At 47.6% G+C, this 16,187-nt stretch overlaps 1 protein-coding gene across 2 annotated transcripts in view; it reads right to left on the bottom strand.

Moving 5' to 3' along the window:
• Positions 1-13,721, bottom strand: part of arhgap39 (Rho GTPase activating protein 39) — a 32,168-nt gene extending 18,447 nt beyond the window's left edge. For both annotated transcript variants that reach the window (XM_061683028.1, XM_061683029.1), the window contains exon 1: positions 13,603-13,721. In XM_061683028.1, the coding sequence (XP_061539012.1) occupies positions 13,603-13,613 (11 nt within the window). In that variant the 5' untranslated portion in view covers positions 13,614-13,721. The remainder of the gene's footprint in view (positions 1-13,602) is intronic.
• Positions 13,722-16,187: the final 2,466 nt, after the last annotated feature.

The raw sequence follows: 16,187 nt of genomic DNA, 5'->3' as shown, positions 1-16,187 counted from the left end.
CCATCGGTACAGTCGATGACTGACCGATTGCATACGGATCCCCTACGAAGGTGCTGAGGCCGTGTCTATTTGGTAAGAAACTTTCCGAGCTGCAAAAAGTTCAACTCCAGCGTGTAAAATGGGACAATTTGCAATTTGTGCAAAGCGCGCCTTCCGAGCGCATCCGGAGAGGAGCAGGGAGAGGCTTGAACTCGCTTTACCGTGACACCCGACCGACATCTTCGCATGTCCTCCGGCCAGCTTCTCCCTCGCCACTTTCTGTCCCTGAATGCGACGTTTGTCTTGCTTATTTTGCATTCCTGCGGGCGTTCCATTTTGTCTTTGTCTCCGTGGCTTTCGAGCGCTCGCCGCTCGGTTCTGCCCGGGTAAGCAAATCCGCCAGATTCTCATCCAGATTGAACGGAGAAGGCGTTTGAAAGTAGACCCAACACTCCTCCGCAGATTTGTTTCTGTCGAGATACCATCGCCAGTCAACATCTACGTCCGCCGTCTCGTTCACTGCACAGCGCTGACAACATACGGTATGTCTGTCAACTGGCACTTTCACGACAATGACGAATTTGGAGTCTTTAGTGTAATGAAAGGCCCTATCGAATACTGCCAATATTGGCACTTATTCCATCGTTGTGGACTTAAAAACGATGCCTGTAGAAAAAAGATATATCCGACTCAGTAGTCAACTTAGGCTTGTTTCCTGATGACTCATTTGATTTTCAGCCAAATTTCGGCCGGCCCACACGTCAGCGACGGAATGCCAGCACGTTTCCTGATACTAGTGCGTGTTCTCGGTTGCACCGCAAGTCGATGCTATTGCTCTGTCCCCACCGTGCCTGTTACTTTTACGCAATATTACCCAATGGGAAGTGGTGAAAATAGCTTGGATACAAATCTCCAAATGTCGGAAAAGTGTTGGACAGATACAGGTTTAGAAACTTTTGAGTAAGCTTGTTTGGTCAAAATGAACGACTGGCAAGTTTCCATTCCATATAGGTTTTTTGCATTTAAGAACGAGTCAAAATAAAAAGTGTGAACCCTCATAAAGCAACTTTTCTTCCATTGTTGCGTTGACTTTTCCCCCGCGATGTTTCATTGAATGCTCCAACAAGAAAACGTGCAGAGGCCGGCAAATGGCGGACTTTGAAGACCCCCGACGCGGAATCGGATCGTGAAAGCACGAATGACGACACGAGGCGCTCCCGTGTCGCGTGTCACTTCGGCACGACCGCACTCGATGCCGGAGGCAGACAGACGGCGGCCTCAACATCTGCTGTCCTATCAGGTGTCGCCGCCCCGCCCCCTCCATCGCTCACTCCCTCTATCACTTCAAGATGGCGGCCACACAATTATTGGCGGTGACAGGAAGGCGAGGCGGGAGGCCTCGCCCTCTTCGATTTCTGTAGTCAGCCATGAAAGCAGAGGGATGATCTGTTTTTTTTGCAGACATCTGCTTCGACTAACAAAATCGACAGAAATTCTGTTCAGTGCAATCCTATTTGAATGCAAAATAAATTGGTATTCGATGATCGTATTAATCGATAGAATGATCGATTCTCAAGATAATGGCTCGTGGCGGCCCTACTCATAATCAGGATCTCTGAGCGGCGTCGCCGGGAAGCTCGCAAAAGGGAGCGTTACGACGACTTACACGGCTCCTCCCCGCCATCTGCCGCGTCGCGACCTTCCGCTCAATCTGTCGCCGGCGCGTCGCGTCTCCGGGGAACTCCCGCGTCGTTCCCGGTGAGCTTCCTGAGCTCAACTGGACCATTCCCAAAAGCGAGCCGGCACGACGACACCTCGGAAGGCCGGAGGCGGCGGCCCGCGAAGCTTTTGCGCCGTCTCGTCATTCCGACTCAGCCGTGGCAGCTTTCCCCCCCCCCGCACGCCGACTAATTGAATTACTTTCAAACGAATGACATTCATTTGAGAAGGCGCACGTCCGCCTCGCAGTTGTGAGGTTGCGGGTTCAAATCCGGCCTGGCCCGTGTGGAGTTTGCACGTTCTCCGCGTGCCTGCGTGGCTTTTCTCCGGGCACTCCGCTTTCCTCCCACATCTCAAAAACACGCGTGCGAGGTTGATCGAAGACTCGAAATTGGCCGTAAGCGCGAATGGTTGTTTGTTTCTATGCGCCCTGCGATGGGCCGGCGACCGGTTCAGAGCGTACCCCGCCTCTCGCCCCAAAGATAGCCGGGACACGCCCGCGACCCGCGCGAGGACAAGCGGAACGGAAGATGAATGAATGATTCGAGAATGTAAAGAAATAAAATTGTGTAATTTACTGTATGTTTGGATAGGCCAAGTCATAACAACAAAAGCAGTGTGTGTGCGCCTTTAAGGGGCATGGCCTAGTGAGGGACGTCAGAAATTTGGACGCGTGAGCTTCTGGACGTGAGTTGGGGCCTACAGCAGCTCCCGTGTGAAGGTTGCTCCGTTATATTCCTCCATTCAATCGAGCGGTGCTGTATGTGACGATCGCTCCTAAGTATAGTTTGGGATCGCGACTACCATTAGAGAGCGATTATCGCCGGCGATCATCCGCCCGGCCGATAATCATTTTGACGCATATCGGCCAAACTTGGGGGAATTATTTATTGGTGTATTTCGATTTGCAGTGAACTTTGTAAGAGATGCTGCTGAACTTGGGAACTCCCTGCAATTTTTGCAAACAAAAGACAAGATTCAGTCTAAGTTACATTGAAATTTGGTCAAACTACTTATTGTTGAACACTTTTGGGAGCTATTTATTGGTTTCATTTTCCATTTGACTTTCTAAGCCCCGCTGCTCAGCCTGGGAGCTCCCTGCACTTTTTGTTAGGATTGTTGTCTGTTGTCTAAGTTGGAAAAAGCAAAAAAAAAACTCCAACATGTTGCAAATGTGAAATCTGTTTAATTCGCATCATGCTTAAAAGGCATTTCAACGAAGTTACGTGTTGCCATTTGTATTATTCCAAATTTTGACGCACAAACGTTCCCTTTCACTGCAAATGGATATCGGCTCCATATATCGGCTGTCGGCCTCCTTGACTAATCACAGGGTTAAAAAACATTTTGTAAGTTGCTGATTTCGGGCAGTTTTGCATCGCTGTATCCAAAAATGGCCTCTGTTTCTCCTTTTAAGGTCAGGCTTTTATGCTAAGTAAAAAATTTTTTCAAAAATCTGATTTTCTTACTAACTTGATTACATTTTTTTGACATTCTCGATTGACCTTTGTTAGATTTTGTTAAATTAATCAAATGTCGCAAACTTTGCTTCCTGTAAACTGAATCGTAGAGATTGTAGAGAAAGTTCAGTACCACAACCTTCTGACTGTTCGTGACTCGCAACACTCGCAACACCCTAGGGGGCCGCGCCCCCAGGCTGAGAACCCGACATAAAGCAAAAACACCTGTACATGCAAACAAAAACGTACAAAAAACATGGAGCCATAGTTCGGAAAGTTGACATCAAAATTGTCCCAAATCAGCAAAACAAATCTCAAGACAAATCTTTTTTTCAACAAATGACTTCAAACCTTGCATGTCCACTTTATACGCGCAGTTTTCTTCCACTGTGAGTTCCGACAGGTAAAAAGCGTTCCCAAATGCGTTTGGACCCGTCAAGAAAATGTCACGTGACACGCACGCACACGCGGCAGCGTGCCTAATAAACTATGTTCAACTCATGAAACATTGATCACGGCTTTCTCCATTTGCGCAGCGGCTCGTGTTAAATGCATGAGCCGCTCTTTTCCGACACACGCGCCGCGCCACGCCAGCTAGTCGGCGTCACGCGACGCTACGCGCCGCCGCTAACGCCCGCGAGTGAGTCAGCGTCAACGCGTCGGCATTTGATGACCGCGTACAATCGTCTTAAACGGCGAGTGCGCCAGCACAGATGTCCTCCCCGCCGACGTCTTGAGGGCGCGCACGTGCCGCCTGTTAGCGCTTGCTAGCTGATCTGTTAGCTCGTCAGCGAACAAGTCTCCCCCTCAAACCGCTACCGTGATTGTGACAGGCCGTGATTACGATCGTGTCGTCCGAGATTCAAAGGCTTACTGTCATACCAACGCACATTTATTTGGACGCAGCCAAAATACAAATGCCAAACACTTGAACTGCACAAACTATTGAAATGAAACGAGGGTTCATCGCGCAGGGATGAATTGGCATGAGGGTGGGCGACGGGGGGGCTACAGAGCACTGCTCGAGCAGTCTGACGCGGCTCTTCCATTACAAGTTCCAGAACGGCCCGGCCTCGCTCGGCCTCCGTTGCTTTTCCAGAAGCGGGCGGGATCAAGCACGACGACGGCGAATCAAGAATTCCTTCGAAAGGGAAACACGACGATGTTGCAAATATACACGACATTCAATAAATGACAAAACTCACCGTCAGGTACACTTTCCAGCAAAATTGTTGGTCGGCGGCCATAAACGGCCTCCATTTCATCGGCCCCGCTTCTCCCGTTTTGGTCTTTCGCGCTGCGGTAGTCGTGTTTGAGCTTCTTCAGCTTCTCACGACACTGCTTCACGGTAATCCAAAAGCCGAGTAGAGCCGTTCTCTGAACCATACGCCGGTAGACACGCTCATTTCTCCTTCCGCTAATACGGACAAGACATCCACCGGCCAATCGAACGGCAGCGGCACCACCACGCTTAAACAAACGCCTGCATCTGTCGGCCACTCAGATGGCTCTCCTCAGCCTGCGTTGTCACCGCTCGGCCTCGAAAAGGTGCAATGGAGAAGCGACCACATGGGGCGGAGCGAGGCTGGTTGAGGGTAGATCTGGGTCAATGGAAAAGGTTCATAAAAGCTTCTGGAAAGAAGCTGTTCCTCAGCCTGGTGGTCCTGCATCGGATGCTCCGTAGCCTCCTGCCCGAGGGGAGCCGGACGGAGGAGCACATTTGGAAAAGCTCCTCAAGACACCCGCTCCCCAGCCTAGCGTGTCGCAGACGTTGGTGTGCCTTCTTGAGCAGCCGGGAAGTGTTTCGCCTCCAGGCGAGGTCCCCGGAAAGGTGGACTTTAAAGTACTTGTGGCTGGAGACCACTTCCGCTGCTGCTCCTCCGACATGCAGTGGGAGGGAGGGGCCTTCTGTCCCTCCGGAAGGCCACCACCATCTCCTTGGTCTTCTTCACATTAACGCAAACATTGTCCTCTTTGAAAACCACATGGTCTACGTCCTCTCTGGTGATGCGTCACATACACAAGTTGTGATACTCCACACTTGAATTCATCTGAGAGACGGAATGTTATGTTACGGCGGGTGCCGCTGCTTTGGTTAGCAACAGAACACAAATGTGGACGCACACAACATTGGGAAGCCACACTGGTATCTGAAGACATCATTTCCCATTGAAATGAATTGAATTGCAAAAAAGGCTGAAGCAAAAATCTTGCATGGATCTTTTTTCCACAAGGACTAAGGATGCTCATTCGCTGGCTCCCACATCACTCGCCAGGCCCGGCCCCGCCTTTTAAAGCCATACATACCCAAAGCCACAGATGCTACACTAGAACGTGAGGACTGCGATCCCGAAAATAAGGATACGGACAAAAATAAGACATGCACCTCGCACGTACATGTTATTGCGTTTGATAATGCAAAAGCAATTTCGATCTGATGACTCGGTTAATCGATGGGATAATCGGTAGAACACTCGATTGATTCGAAAAGGCTGTCATTACTTATGCATGAGTCAAACAAAATTGTCGATTGGACTCAATTTGTTAAAGCTATCAAATGAGGGGAAAAAGTAAAACGCTGTGAATGCTTTCTAGATGCACTTAGTGCATCCAAAAGGATTCACAGGACTTCACTTTTAGAGCCTTTTCAACTTTTCATGAAGAAAAAAAATGAATAATCTATTCTGGAATAAGGCAGTGCCATAGGCAAATGTGGAAAACGTGAAGCGCTGCGAACGCTTCCCGGATGTCGCCCCGTCAACGTGACGCCGAGGATGGTCCACATCCCACCGATGACTTTCCGTGTCAGTGGGCAGGCCGCGTCCGGGAATCAATGTTTTACAGAGCGTTTGGTCCCATTTTTCCTCGCGGTTATTTTTCGTGGCAAAACGCCGAGTTCTGGTGTGTGCCCTTCAAAATAAAAGGCCACACGCTTAAAACTCGCACTTATAAACCACTCGATGTGATAAAACAGTTGCAAATAACTATTTTAGCAATGCTGGATTTAACTTTTAGCTGAAACATGAATGAATGAATATTCAGTCCATTGGGTTAGTTCCACACGCATTGCCTTTTAGTGCATCGGTTTGCTATCGCTACCGGTCATACAGAACCCCGAGTCAAGTGTTCATTTGAGTCGATGCTGCGGGGTTGCTAAGAAAATGGATGTTCATCATGTGGATAGCGTTTATTTAAAACATGCAAACTCTTTCGAGCCGGCCCCCCAAAAAGAATCGGAATCGAGAATCGTTTGGATCCGGAACGGAAACGAGGAACCGGAATCGGGACCGGAACTGCTCAAATCCAAACGATGCCAGCCCTACTTAACGTTGTCTTGAAATCCTAACACTTTTGCTTTGAAAGCTAAATCTAAAACCCCAACTTCAAACTCTTACTCTGTCTTGTTCACCTATTCTGAAACCCAAAACCTGTTTGAAACCAGAATTCTAATTTGACACCCTAACTTGAACCAGCCTGGAAACTAGAGGTGCAATAATTACTCGATGAATCGACAACCAAGCGACTGTCAAATTAATCAACAACTATTTTGATCATCGATGAATTGTCCTTGTTTAACTTCAAGATTGTCCACGACTAAATCTCTGATTTCTGTCATCCTCCATGAAAACTGACGGATTAGCTTTGTGTTTTTCAACACTTGCAAACATCTGCTTTTACAACAAATACAAAACAAATCGACATTTCTGCTGCTGGTATTCTGACGGGAGTTACAGACCAAAACAGGAACTGAATCATAATCAGTTTTTGTTTGTGCATTTTCTCTACTGTCAATTTGAAATCATCTGCTGTTTTTCAGTAATAGGATGGAAATGTATTTTTTTGAAAAAAAATCTTATTCATTGAGAAAGTGTAACAATATTCAAGCAGTTATTCAAATAACAGTTATTTGTCGGCGTACTCAAAACCTGCATTTTAAAACGCAACCCTTGTTTGAAAAGTGAACTTAGAACCCAAATGCAAAACCTTGACTTGAAACCCGAACATTATCATGATTATTTCACAATTGAAGCAATTCATTAATACTTTTGCATTTTAAACAGCTAATTTTTATGTGCAATGACCGACTGAATTCTGCGTTGACTGTTCTTGTCCTCCTTTTGTTACAGTTTACTTGCTGCTCTATGCACCTTTATCCCCCCCAACCCCCGATGGCATCAGACATCTGTGGTGCCATCATTAATAAGCACACACAAAAAGCGAAAGAAAAAGCACATCCTCGCTGCCTTTAAAATGTGTGGACACACACACACACACACGGTTGAGTTCATTTGTTTATTTGATGGGGAACATGTACAAGATTACGAACACGCACACGCAAGCGCACAGGTATACGCGCTACACTGGATGCCGCGTATCAGTCGAGTGCAGTGGAGACGGTCTCCTGGCAACCGTGTCCTCGGCGATGGCGTGACCCTCCGCCGCCGCCGCCGCACGTGTGCCACACGTCCGCAAAGGTAGCGTGACACCACCCGCCACCCCCATCCCACCTAAATCCCACGATTCCAGCCTCACGCAGACAACATGCAAGATGTCAGGCAAGGCGCGGTACGGTGCGGTGCGGTACGGTGCCAAGCTGGTGTGTTAAAGTAAGGTAAGGTAGGATAAGGAAAGGAATGGAACGCTACACTACGGTATATGGACACTTTGTTATCTCTGGAGCGACATTGTGACACCTTAACCCAGGCTCGAAACCCTAATTTAAAACCCTAACCCTGACTTAAAACCCTAACCCTTGTTCGAAACTAATACTATCCCGAAACCTTCATTTGAAACCCAAACTTAACACATTCACTGCCGTTGACGGCTTTAGAAGTCCAATTTCCATGTTAGCTGGGAGGGCTGGCAGTCATCCTAACCCTGACTGAAACTAACATCAAAACCTAAACCTGACTTCAAACCCTAACAGTGGCTTGACACCGTAATTTCAACCAACTTACCTGACTCCCAATGTTGTTGTGTTGTGTTGCATTTTCTACAGTACAGTGTATATACAGTACACCCAGAAGGCCATCACGGGCATCAAGGGACAAATTGTGCTCGGCCAGTCTTTTACAGCTCAATTACATACACACACACACACACACACACACACACACACACGGATTGTGGGTGTTGAGTGGCTTTGAATAGCACGTGGAACACTTGAGTGGGTTTGTTTGACCACTCTGACCCCGCAGCCTGCAACCCTGTGGACCAATCACAGCCATTAGGACGCACGCACGAATTGAGCAGCTTGCTGCATTTACACTGCGGCATAAACGATTCCCATCGAGTGCCTGTACACGTACTGTAATGACATATTTCATACCGTATTGACTGTGGCCCGAGCCGTATGGGCAGGTTTTCTGGGGCCAATGTTTGGCAGAATAAAATTCCGATGACTGACTAATCAGCCGATTAATTGAAAAATATATCACGAATAACTTCTTCTTTGGTTCCTTAAGGCTTACAACAATAAAAGAATTACAGTAAGAACATGACTGTTTTACAATATTTTGTCCTTAAGGATTAGTTTAACTTTACCACAGAAAGAAAAATCCGCAGAGATTGGCCAATTCTTTGTTTTGTTGTAATGTGTTATTGTGTTAAAAAAAAAAAAAAAAAGTATTTTGTATTATTTGAAAAGTTCAAATATCATTTGATTGAATCAGCCAGCCGATTAATTGGTCAGCCATAAGTAATGTCTACACACCTCTATTGTAAGTTGTAAAATATTTACATTACAGTGGTGCTTTGAGATATGAGTTTAATTTGTCCCCTGACCACGCTGGTAACTCGTATCTCATCTTTCATCGGCGGGGTCGTGTCCTGCCTCGAACGCAAGTAGGTCTCGTCTCCTCCCTGAGCTCATCAGTGCGGCACTAATGTTAGTTCTACACATGCCTGTGAGGACTGTTGCATTGGCTGTCCACATGTTGCTGAACCATTTGTGTTCAATCCATTGCTGAAAGGGTTAAACCACAGCAACATCGATGCTAATGAGCATTAGCATTAAGTGAAATATACAACTATTGGAGTTATTAGCACTCGAGGGCAGCAGAAAACTTCACATGACCTTTCTCTTACAAAAGTCTGTTAACTTAATGGTAACAGACCATGCCAAATGCCATCGACGGACACTGACGTTTCGGACGTTGTAATGGATAGTAATGGATATTTAAACACAAATGGTGCAGCAATACACAGACAGACAATATAACTGTACTCACAGTAATATATTCTTTATCTTCAGCAAAAAATAACTTGCTACAATTACTATTATTACATCTTACTGAGCCGTTGTGACCGTCTTCGTGTATGTATTATATTATGTATGTATTATTATTTGATTTGGATGCCTCCCGGACGCCTCCCTGGTGAAGTGTTCCGGGCACGTCCCACCGGGAGGAGACCCCGGGGACGACCCAGGAGACGCCGGAGAGACTACGTCTTCCGGCTGGCCCGGGAACGCCTCGGAAGAGCTGGATGAAGTGGCTGGGGAGAGGGAGGTCTGGGCGTCCCTGCTAAAGCTACTTCCCCCGCGACCCCACCTCGGATAAGAGGCAAACAAAACAAAAAAGAAGAAAAAATGAGAGAAAATCCCACTGCCTGCACTTACTTATGTTGTTGTTGTTGTTGTTTGTCACAATTTCATTTTTTCAACACAGCGCATCAATTATCAATGCTTTCCTTCAGGTGACATATTAATATTTGCGCCTCCCAAAAGCATTTGGATGTAACGACGGCGGCAGCTTGCGCTTGAATCGTCTCCACCTTCCCCTCCGAGTCGTGCGTGTGCGCGCGCAAATCAAAGTGTTACAATGCAGCTTAGTGTGTTGATATACTGCCGCCACCACTCAAACCTTCACTGCAAAAACAACAACAACAACAACGGCTGCGGGGAATTCTTTCATTTCCACAACCTGGCAGTGTGTGTGTGTGTGAGTGCGTGTAATGCCGATTGGCCCACAGACACACACAAGCACAGTTGATTAAAATGGCCTCCTCCTTGTTAACAGTCTCCCATCTTGTCACATCAACACACGCACCCGTCTCACCACACACCCACCCCACAAACAAGTACAGCAACACACACACACACACACACACACACACACTCCAACTACTACAATAAGACATAATCCCATTAGAGTGGGAAAGTGACCCCCCACCCATTCATCGGACCTCCGCTGCTAGCTGCTAGCAAAAATTTGCTTGAATGGCCATTCATTTTTCCTGACACTTAAAGTAATTATATGTAGTACTCATTTCTTCAGGTCAGTATATTAACATAACAACCAGTAATCATCACGATGGGTTGTCGTCATCAATAAAAGCGATCAATCATCTCCACACAATCGAACCTCATACCTCACAAGCACTGCATTGAGTCGCACAAAATTAAATGCGCATCGTGACAGCAAGAACAAATGAGCTCTCGTTTGTCCCAAGCCAAGACGGCGCACTTATTTCCTGGTTCTCCGCCAATCACCAGGCACTCTCCGGACCTCCGGAATTTCGGAACAGACAGACGACAACAAATCAACACACGCACACAGATATAGAGCCCCTGGCGCCAGTTGCACCGATCCACACAAAATTGGATGTATATGTTCATCGTGACAGGACACGCAAAAAACTCAAGGACCCGTGCCTGAAATTGAAGAGAATGTCTGCCATTTTGTTGTCAACCATTCCTTTGGGTAAATGTGATCGTCACTTTGAAAAGTGGCAGAAAGTTTCCAAAAATCCAGAACTGGAAGTCAGTTTGATTTTGGGTCCTGATATTTGGTGGACATGTACATTGATATGAAGATGAGATACACCAGTGCGCTGTTAGCAGTCCAGGTAACCGACGCAACTTTGTGGCGGCCATCTTGGTAGGGGCGATGTTCCCATCAAAGGAAATACCATCACAGAGGCCGGCTTTTGAACTTTGCGTCCATAACGGTCCGGATGGTTCTTTTCCTCTTTGGCCCGGAGGACACGACGTCCACAATTTCCCCCCAAAAATTTGAAATGCGGACTCGTCGGACCACAGAACACTTTTCCACTTTGCGTCGGTCCATCTTAGATGAGCTCGGGCCCAGAGAAGCCGGCGTGTTGTTGATAAATGGCTTTTGCTTCGCATAGTAGAGTTTCAAGTTGCACTTACGGACGTGGCGCCGAAGTGTATTTACTGACATTGGTTTTCTGAAGTGTTCCTGATATCCTTTACACATCGATGTCGTTTTTGGATGCAGCGCCGCCCGAGGGATCGAAGGTCACGGCCATTCGATGTCGGTTTTCGGCCTCGCCGCTTCCATGCGGTGATTTCTCCAGATTCTCTGAACCTTTTGATGATATTCTGGGCCGTAGATGATGAAATCCCTAAATTGTACGTTGAGGAACATTGTCCTTAAACCGTTGGAGTATTTTCTCCCGCACTTGTTCACCTCGCCCCATCTTTGCTTGTGAACGACTGCGCACTTCAGGGAAGCCATCGCGGCCCCCACCTGTTCCCAATGAGCCTGTTCACCCGCGGGACGTTCCAAACACGTGTCGGATGAGCATTCCTCCACTTTCTCACTCTTGTTTGGAACGCGTTGCAGCCATACAATTCCAAGTTCATGATTATTTGCTCAAAACAATCCGGTTTATCCGTTTGAACATGAAATATCTTGTCTTTGTAGTGTATTCAATTGAATATAGGTTGAACGTGATTTGCAAATCATTGTATTCTGTTTTGATTTATGTTTAGCACAAGGTCCCAACTTGATTGGAATTGGGGTTGCAGTTCGAAGAGGCCACATCGGGCAAATTCCAAGGCTCGGTTTTGACAAATTGTATGTAAATGTTGACCATTTACATGACTGTGGTTACTGATGGCTGTTTGCAATATTTTGACCCATAATCATAACGGTGCATCATTTCTCTGTTGACCTTCCATTCAAATGCATCATCATGCGCACACACAACAAAATCCTCATTTTGTGTAAAGTTCAGAGCAGCCAAGCTCAATATGCGTGTGTCGTGATTTACATGTTACACGATCCCTGTGACACACAAATGCATCGGGCATCAATTATTCAGCGAGGCTAACTATGCTAGCATAGCTGAGTAGCATGCTGTGCCAGATACAGGCTAGGCTAGCCTCGTCAACTCGAGAAACGTCCGCAGAAGCGAAAAGGTCGAGTGCGCCCTCCTTCCCGAACTGCATTCAAATTTGAAATGTTCCGCCGCACGCCGGCTAAACAGCGAGTCGGGAACACACCTCGGTCGTTATTCCCGACCACTAACATGAGCTCTCCCGTTGGCCGTGTGCGGAGAGGTTGACTTCATCATCCAGTTGCTACATTTTGGCTGAAGTCCAGGTTTAAAACAGCTGCTTTGTCAAGCTCGTGCAGCTCACATCCTAAACTCTTGAATGCCAAATTCACTAGTAGCGGTCACAAATTAATTGCCTTATGAAATGCATCCAGCCATTTTCCCTCGCGCTTGTCCTCACTACGGTGGCGGGTGAGCTGGATGGAGCCTGCCCTAGAAAACAGGGCGAGAGGCGGGGAGAACCATGAGAACATGCAAACTCCACACGGGAAGGCCAGTGACCAGATGTGGATCCTGGTCCTCGAAAACTGCGAGCCAGACAAACTAACCAGTTTCACACTGTGCTGCCCGCTCTATGCCATCGTGTATGGAAACAACAGTTTTTCCACCTTTGGTGATGATGAAATTGTGCAATTGTGTGAGAGCTCGAAAGGTGCGGCAATGGAAGCAGGAGGGCGCCGCACTTCCTGTCATCACGATAAGGCCACAAAAACTTCACATTTCGCTTTCGAGGTCTACATTCCATGAGTGAAGTGTGACATTTGTGCACCGAAGTGCAAAAATTGACAGCGAAAGTTGTATTTGGAAAGAAAATGTATTTGGCCAGGAAAGTGACCATTTTTCCATTCAAACGCACTAATTGTCGACCAAAAAGCAACATTTGATTGACGGCCTCCATCCATGGCGAGGATGCTGAAGACGACGACGACGAAGAAAGAAAGAAAACAAAAAGCGGCAGCCTCCTCCTCATCCCACACTGATGCTCGCTTAGCATCCTCCGTTAGCATCCCGTGTTAGCCGCATTCCAGTGAGGACGATTCGCTCCGACAGGTGCACGCAGCCGGCAGCCGGCAGCCGGCAGCCTCCAGCCTCCTCCGGGGCACCGGCGGCCGACAAAGCCCAGCGAGAGTCGGCGAGCACCGCACGCCGAGAGAGCCACACCTGCCACGGCCTTGGTTTTTTTAATTTGCTTTTTTGGGTTGTTTTATTTGTTATTTTTGGAGGGCGGCGAGAACGTTGATGAATGGTGGCCCGAACGCGGCGAACGTCCGTCCGTCCTCCCGACCGACCGAGGCAATGACGCTCGCTTCATCCCGCAACCAGGCGAGCGGTGAAAATACGCGTCGGTCGGACTCACCTCTCGGCCATTTTCCCCCGGCGGTTGTTAAAATCCCTTCCGAGTAAATCCCACAGAGATTCGCTCCATGTTGCCCGAAAACGCAATCGCCGCAGTCCAACGAGTCGCCCCCACACGGGCCAGACGACCGTCGAGCGCGCGGCAAGCACCGGTGGCACATCCGGTCACAATTATTCACAATAAAATACGCGCAGTAATCCGTGTGAATCCCGAGCGCTCTCGCTTTTCCTTTTCAGACCCAATATCACAAACACATTGGATTACATCACAAAAGGCCGTTTAAGGTTATGTCCACTGTCCAAATCGTGCACAAATTTTATTCTGAAATTCACAAAGTTCCTTTCAGAGCGTTGACATGTTAGCTAACTTGGCGCACTGGAGGTTAGGCGTCAAATCGAAGAACCGTACAAGATGCCAGCCTGCTACGGTGGAACCGAACATGACGACACTCGGTGACGGCGGGGCAATCCCAGCATGCTCTGGGACATCAATCTTCTTCTTCCCCAACATTCTTTATGATCATTTTTACCATGAACACTGCTGCAAATGTTCGGATTCATGAACTGGAATCCAAACCTTCATTGCCACAGTTGTACATATTCGTCAAGTACGTCTTTCGACGGGTAGGCGCGGAAGAGGGTGTCAGCCTGCTTGTCTGTAAAACTCGGGTTTGTAAACCGCTGTAATGACTACCGGATCCACGTAGATGGCGGCGTTGCATCGCTTTGGATTTGAGATCAGCGCCGTTTTTGGGTGGAAGATAAAGATTAGGCGGAGAATTGGGCTTGTCAGAGAAATGCCAACACGTTGGAAGTCGGACAAGTTTAGGCACTAAACAGAGTCTGTATTTGTATGATATAAAAAAAAGAGTACGTGTCACGTAGTAGAAAGTGTGTGTCGTTTGTGCCAAAAGTTGACGCTTTTCATGGACGGAATTAGGAACCATGGAAAGAAGCCGCATATATTCTTTATCGTCTGTGTCGATAAACGACGTCACTTCAACGACTAATATTACTACGACTTACGGAGGAGCTGAGGACCGTCTCCATGTATATACAGTACGCATGTCTGTATTGTACAGAGGAAGTCGTGATTGGTGCAGATTGTAATGGACATGTTGGTGGAGGCAACAGGGGTGATGAAGAAGTGATGGGTAAGTACGGCATCCAGGAAAAGGACAGATGGTGGTAGACTTTGCAAAAAGGATGCAAATGGATGTAGTGAACACTTTTTTTTTTTTCCCCCAGAAGAGGCAGGAACATAGGCTGACCTACAAGAGCGGAGGTAGAAGCACGCAGGTGGATTACATCTTGTGCGGACGATGTCATCTGAAGGAGGTTACCGACTGTACGGTAGCGGTAAGGGAGAGTGTGGCAAGACAGCATAGGATGCTGGTGTGGAAGATGACTGGTGGTGGCAAAGGCCAGGTTGGACACTAAAGAAGGAGAAAAGGATCTCTACAGGCTGGCCAGACAGAGGGATAGAGATGGGAAGGATGTGCAGCAGGTTAGGGTGATTAAGGATCGAGATGGAAACGTGTTGACTGGTGCCAGCAGTGTGCTGGCGAGATGGAAAGAATACTTCGAGGAGTTGATGAAGGAGGAAAATGAGAGGGAAGGGAGAGTAGAAGAGGCAAGTGGGGTGGACCAGGAAGAGGCGATGATTAGTAAGGGGGAAGTTAGAAAGGCATTAAAGAGGATGGAAAATGGAAAGGCAGTGGGTCCTGATGACATTCCTGTGGAGGTATGGAAGCATCTCGGAGAGGTGGCTGTGGAGTTTTTGACCAGCTTGTTCAACAGAATTCTAGCGGGTGAGAAGATGCCTGAGGAATGGAGGAAAAGTGTGCTGTTGGTGCCCATTTTTAAGAACAAAGGTGATGTCCAGAGCTGTGGCAACGATAGAGGAATAAAGTGGATGAGCCACACAATGAAGTTATGGCAAAGAGTAGTGGAGGCGAGACTCAGGACACAAGTGAGTATTTGCGAGCAACAGTATGGTTTCATGCCTAGATGTACGGATTAGAGACAGTGGCACTGAAGAGGCAACAGGAAGCAGAGTTGGAGGTGGCGGAAATGAAGATGTTGAGGTTCGCTCTAGGAGTGAGCGGGTTGGGTAAAATTTGAAATGAGTTCATCAGAGGGACGGCCGAGGTTCGATGTTTTGGAGACAAAGTTAGAGAGAGAGCAGACACGTCCAGAGGAGAAAGAGTGAGTATTTTGGTAGGAGGATGATGAGGACGGAGCTGCCAGGCAAGAGAGCGAGAGGAAGAGCGAAGAGAAGGTTGATGGATGTCGTGAAGGAAGACATGAGGGCAGTCGGTGTTGGAGAGGAGGATGCAGGAGAGGGGCTGACGTGGAGAAGGACGACGCCTCAAGGGACGAGCGCAAAGGAAAACAAGATGATGTCTGTATTGTGCTGCCTGCAGTTGGCCAATGCGCACACACCTTAAGGAGCAGCAACGTCGACTGAATGAAACCCCCCAAAAATGTATTCTTTGCATTCTAATTATATCATTACATTATGTTTTTATAAAGAGCAATATTATATAGTGCTACTTAACACTATACAAAAAAAAAATTCTTGGG

The sequence above is a fragment of the Phycodurus eques genome, chromosome 8 (genome assembly GCF_024500275.1).
Source record: "Phycodurus eques isolate BA_2022a chromosome 8, UOR_Pequ_1.1, whole genome shotgun sequence".
Classification (NCBI taxonomy): domain Eukaryota; kingdom Metazoa; phylum Chordata; class Actinopteri; order Syngnathiformes; family Syngnathidae; genus Phycodurus; species Phycodurus eques.
Note: the sequence above shows the minus strand (reverse complement) of the source record. Positions and strands in the feature narration are given on the sequence as shown.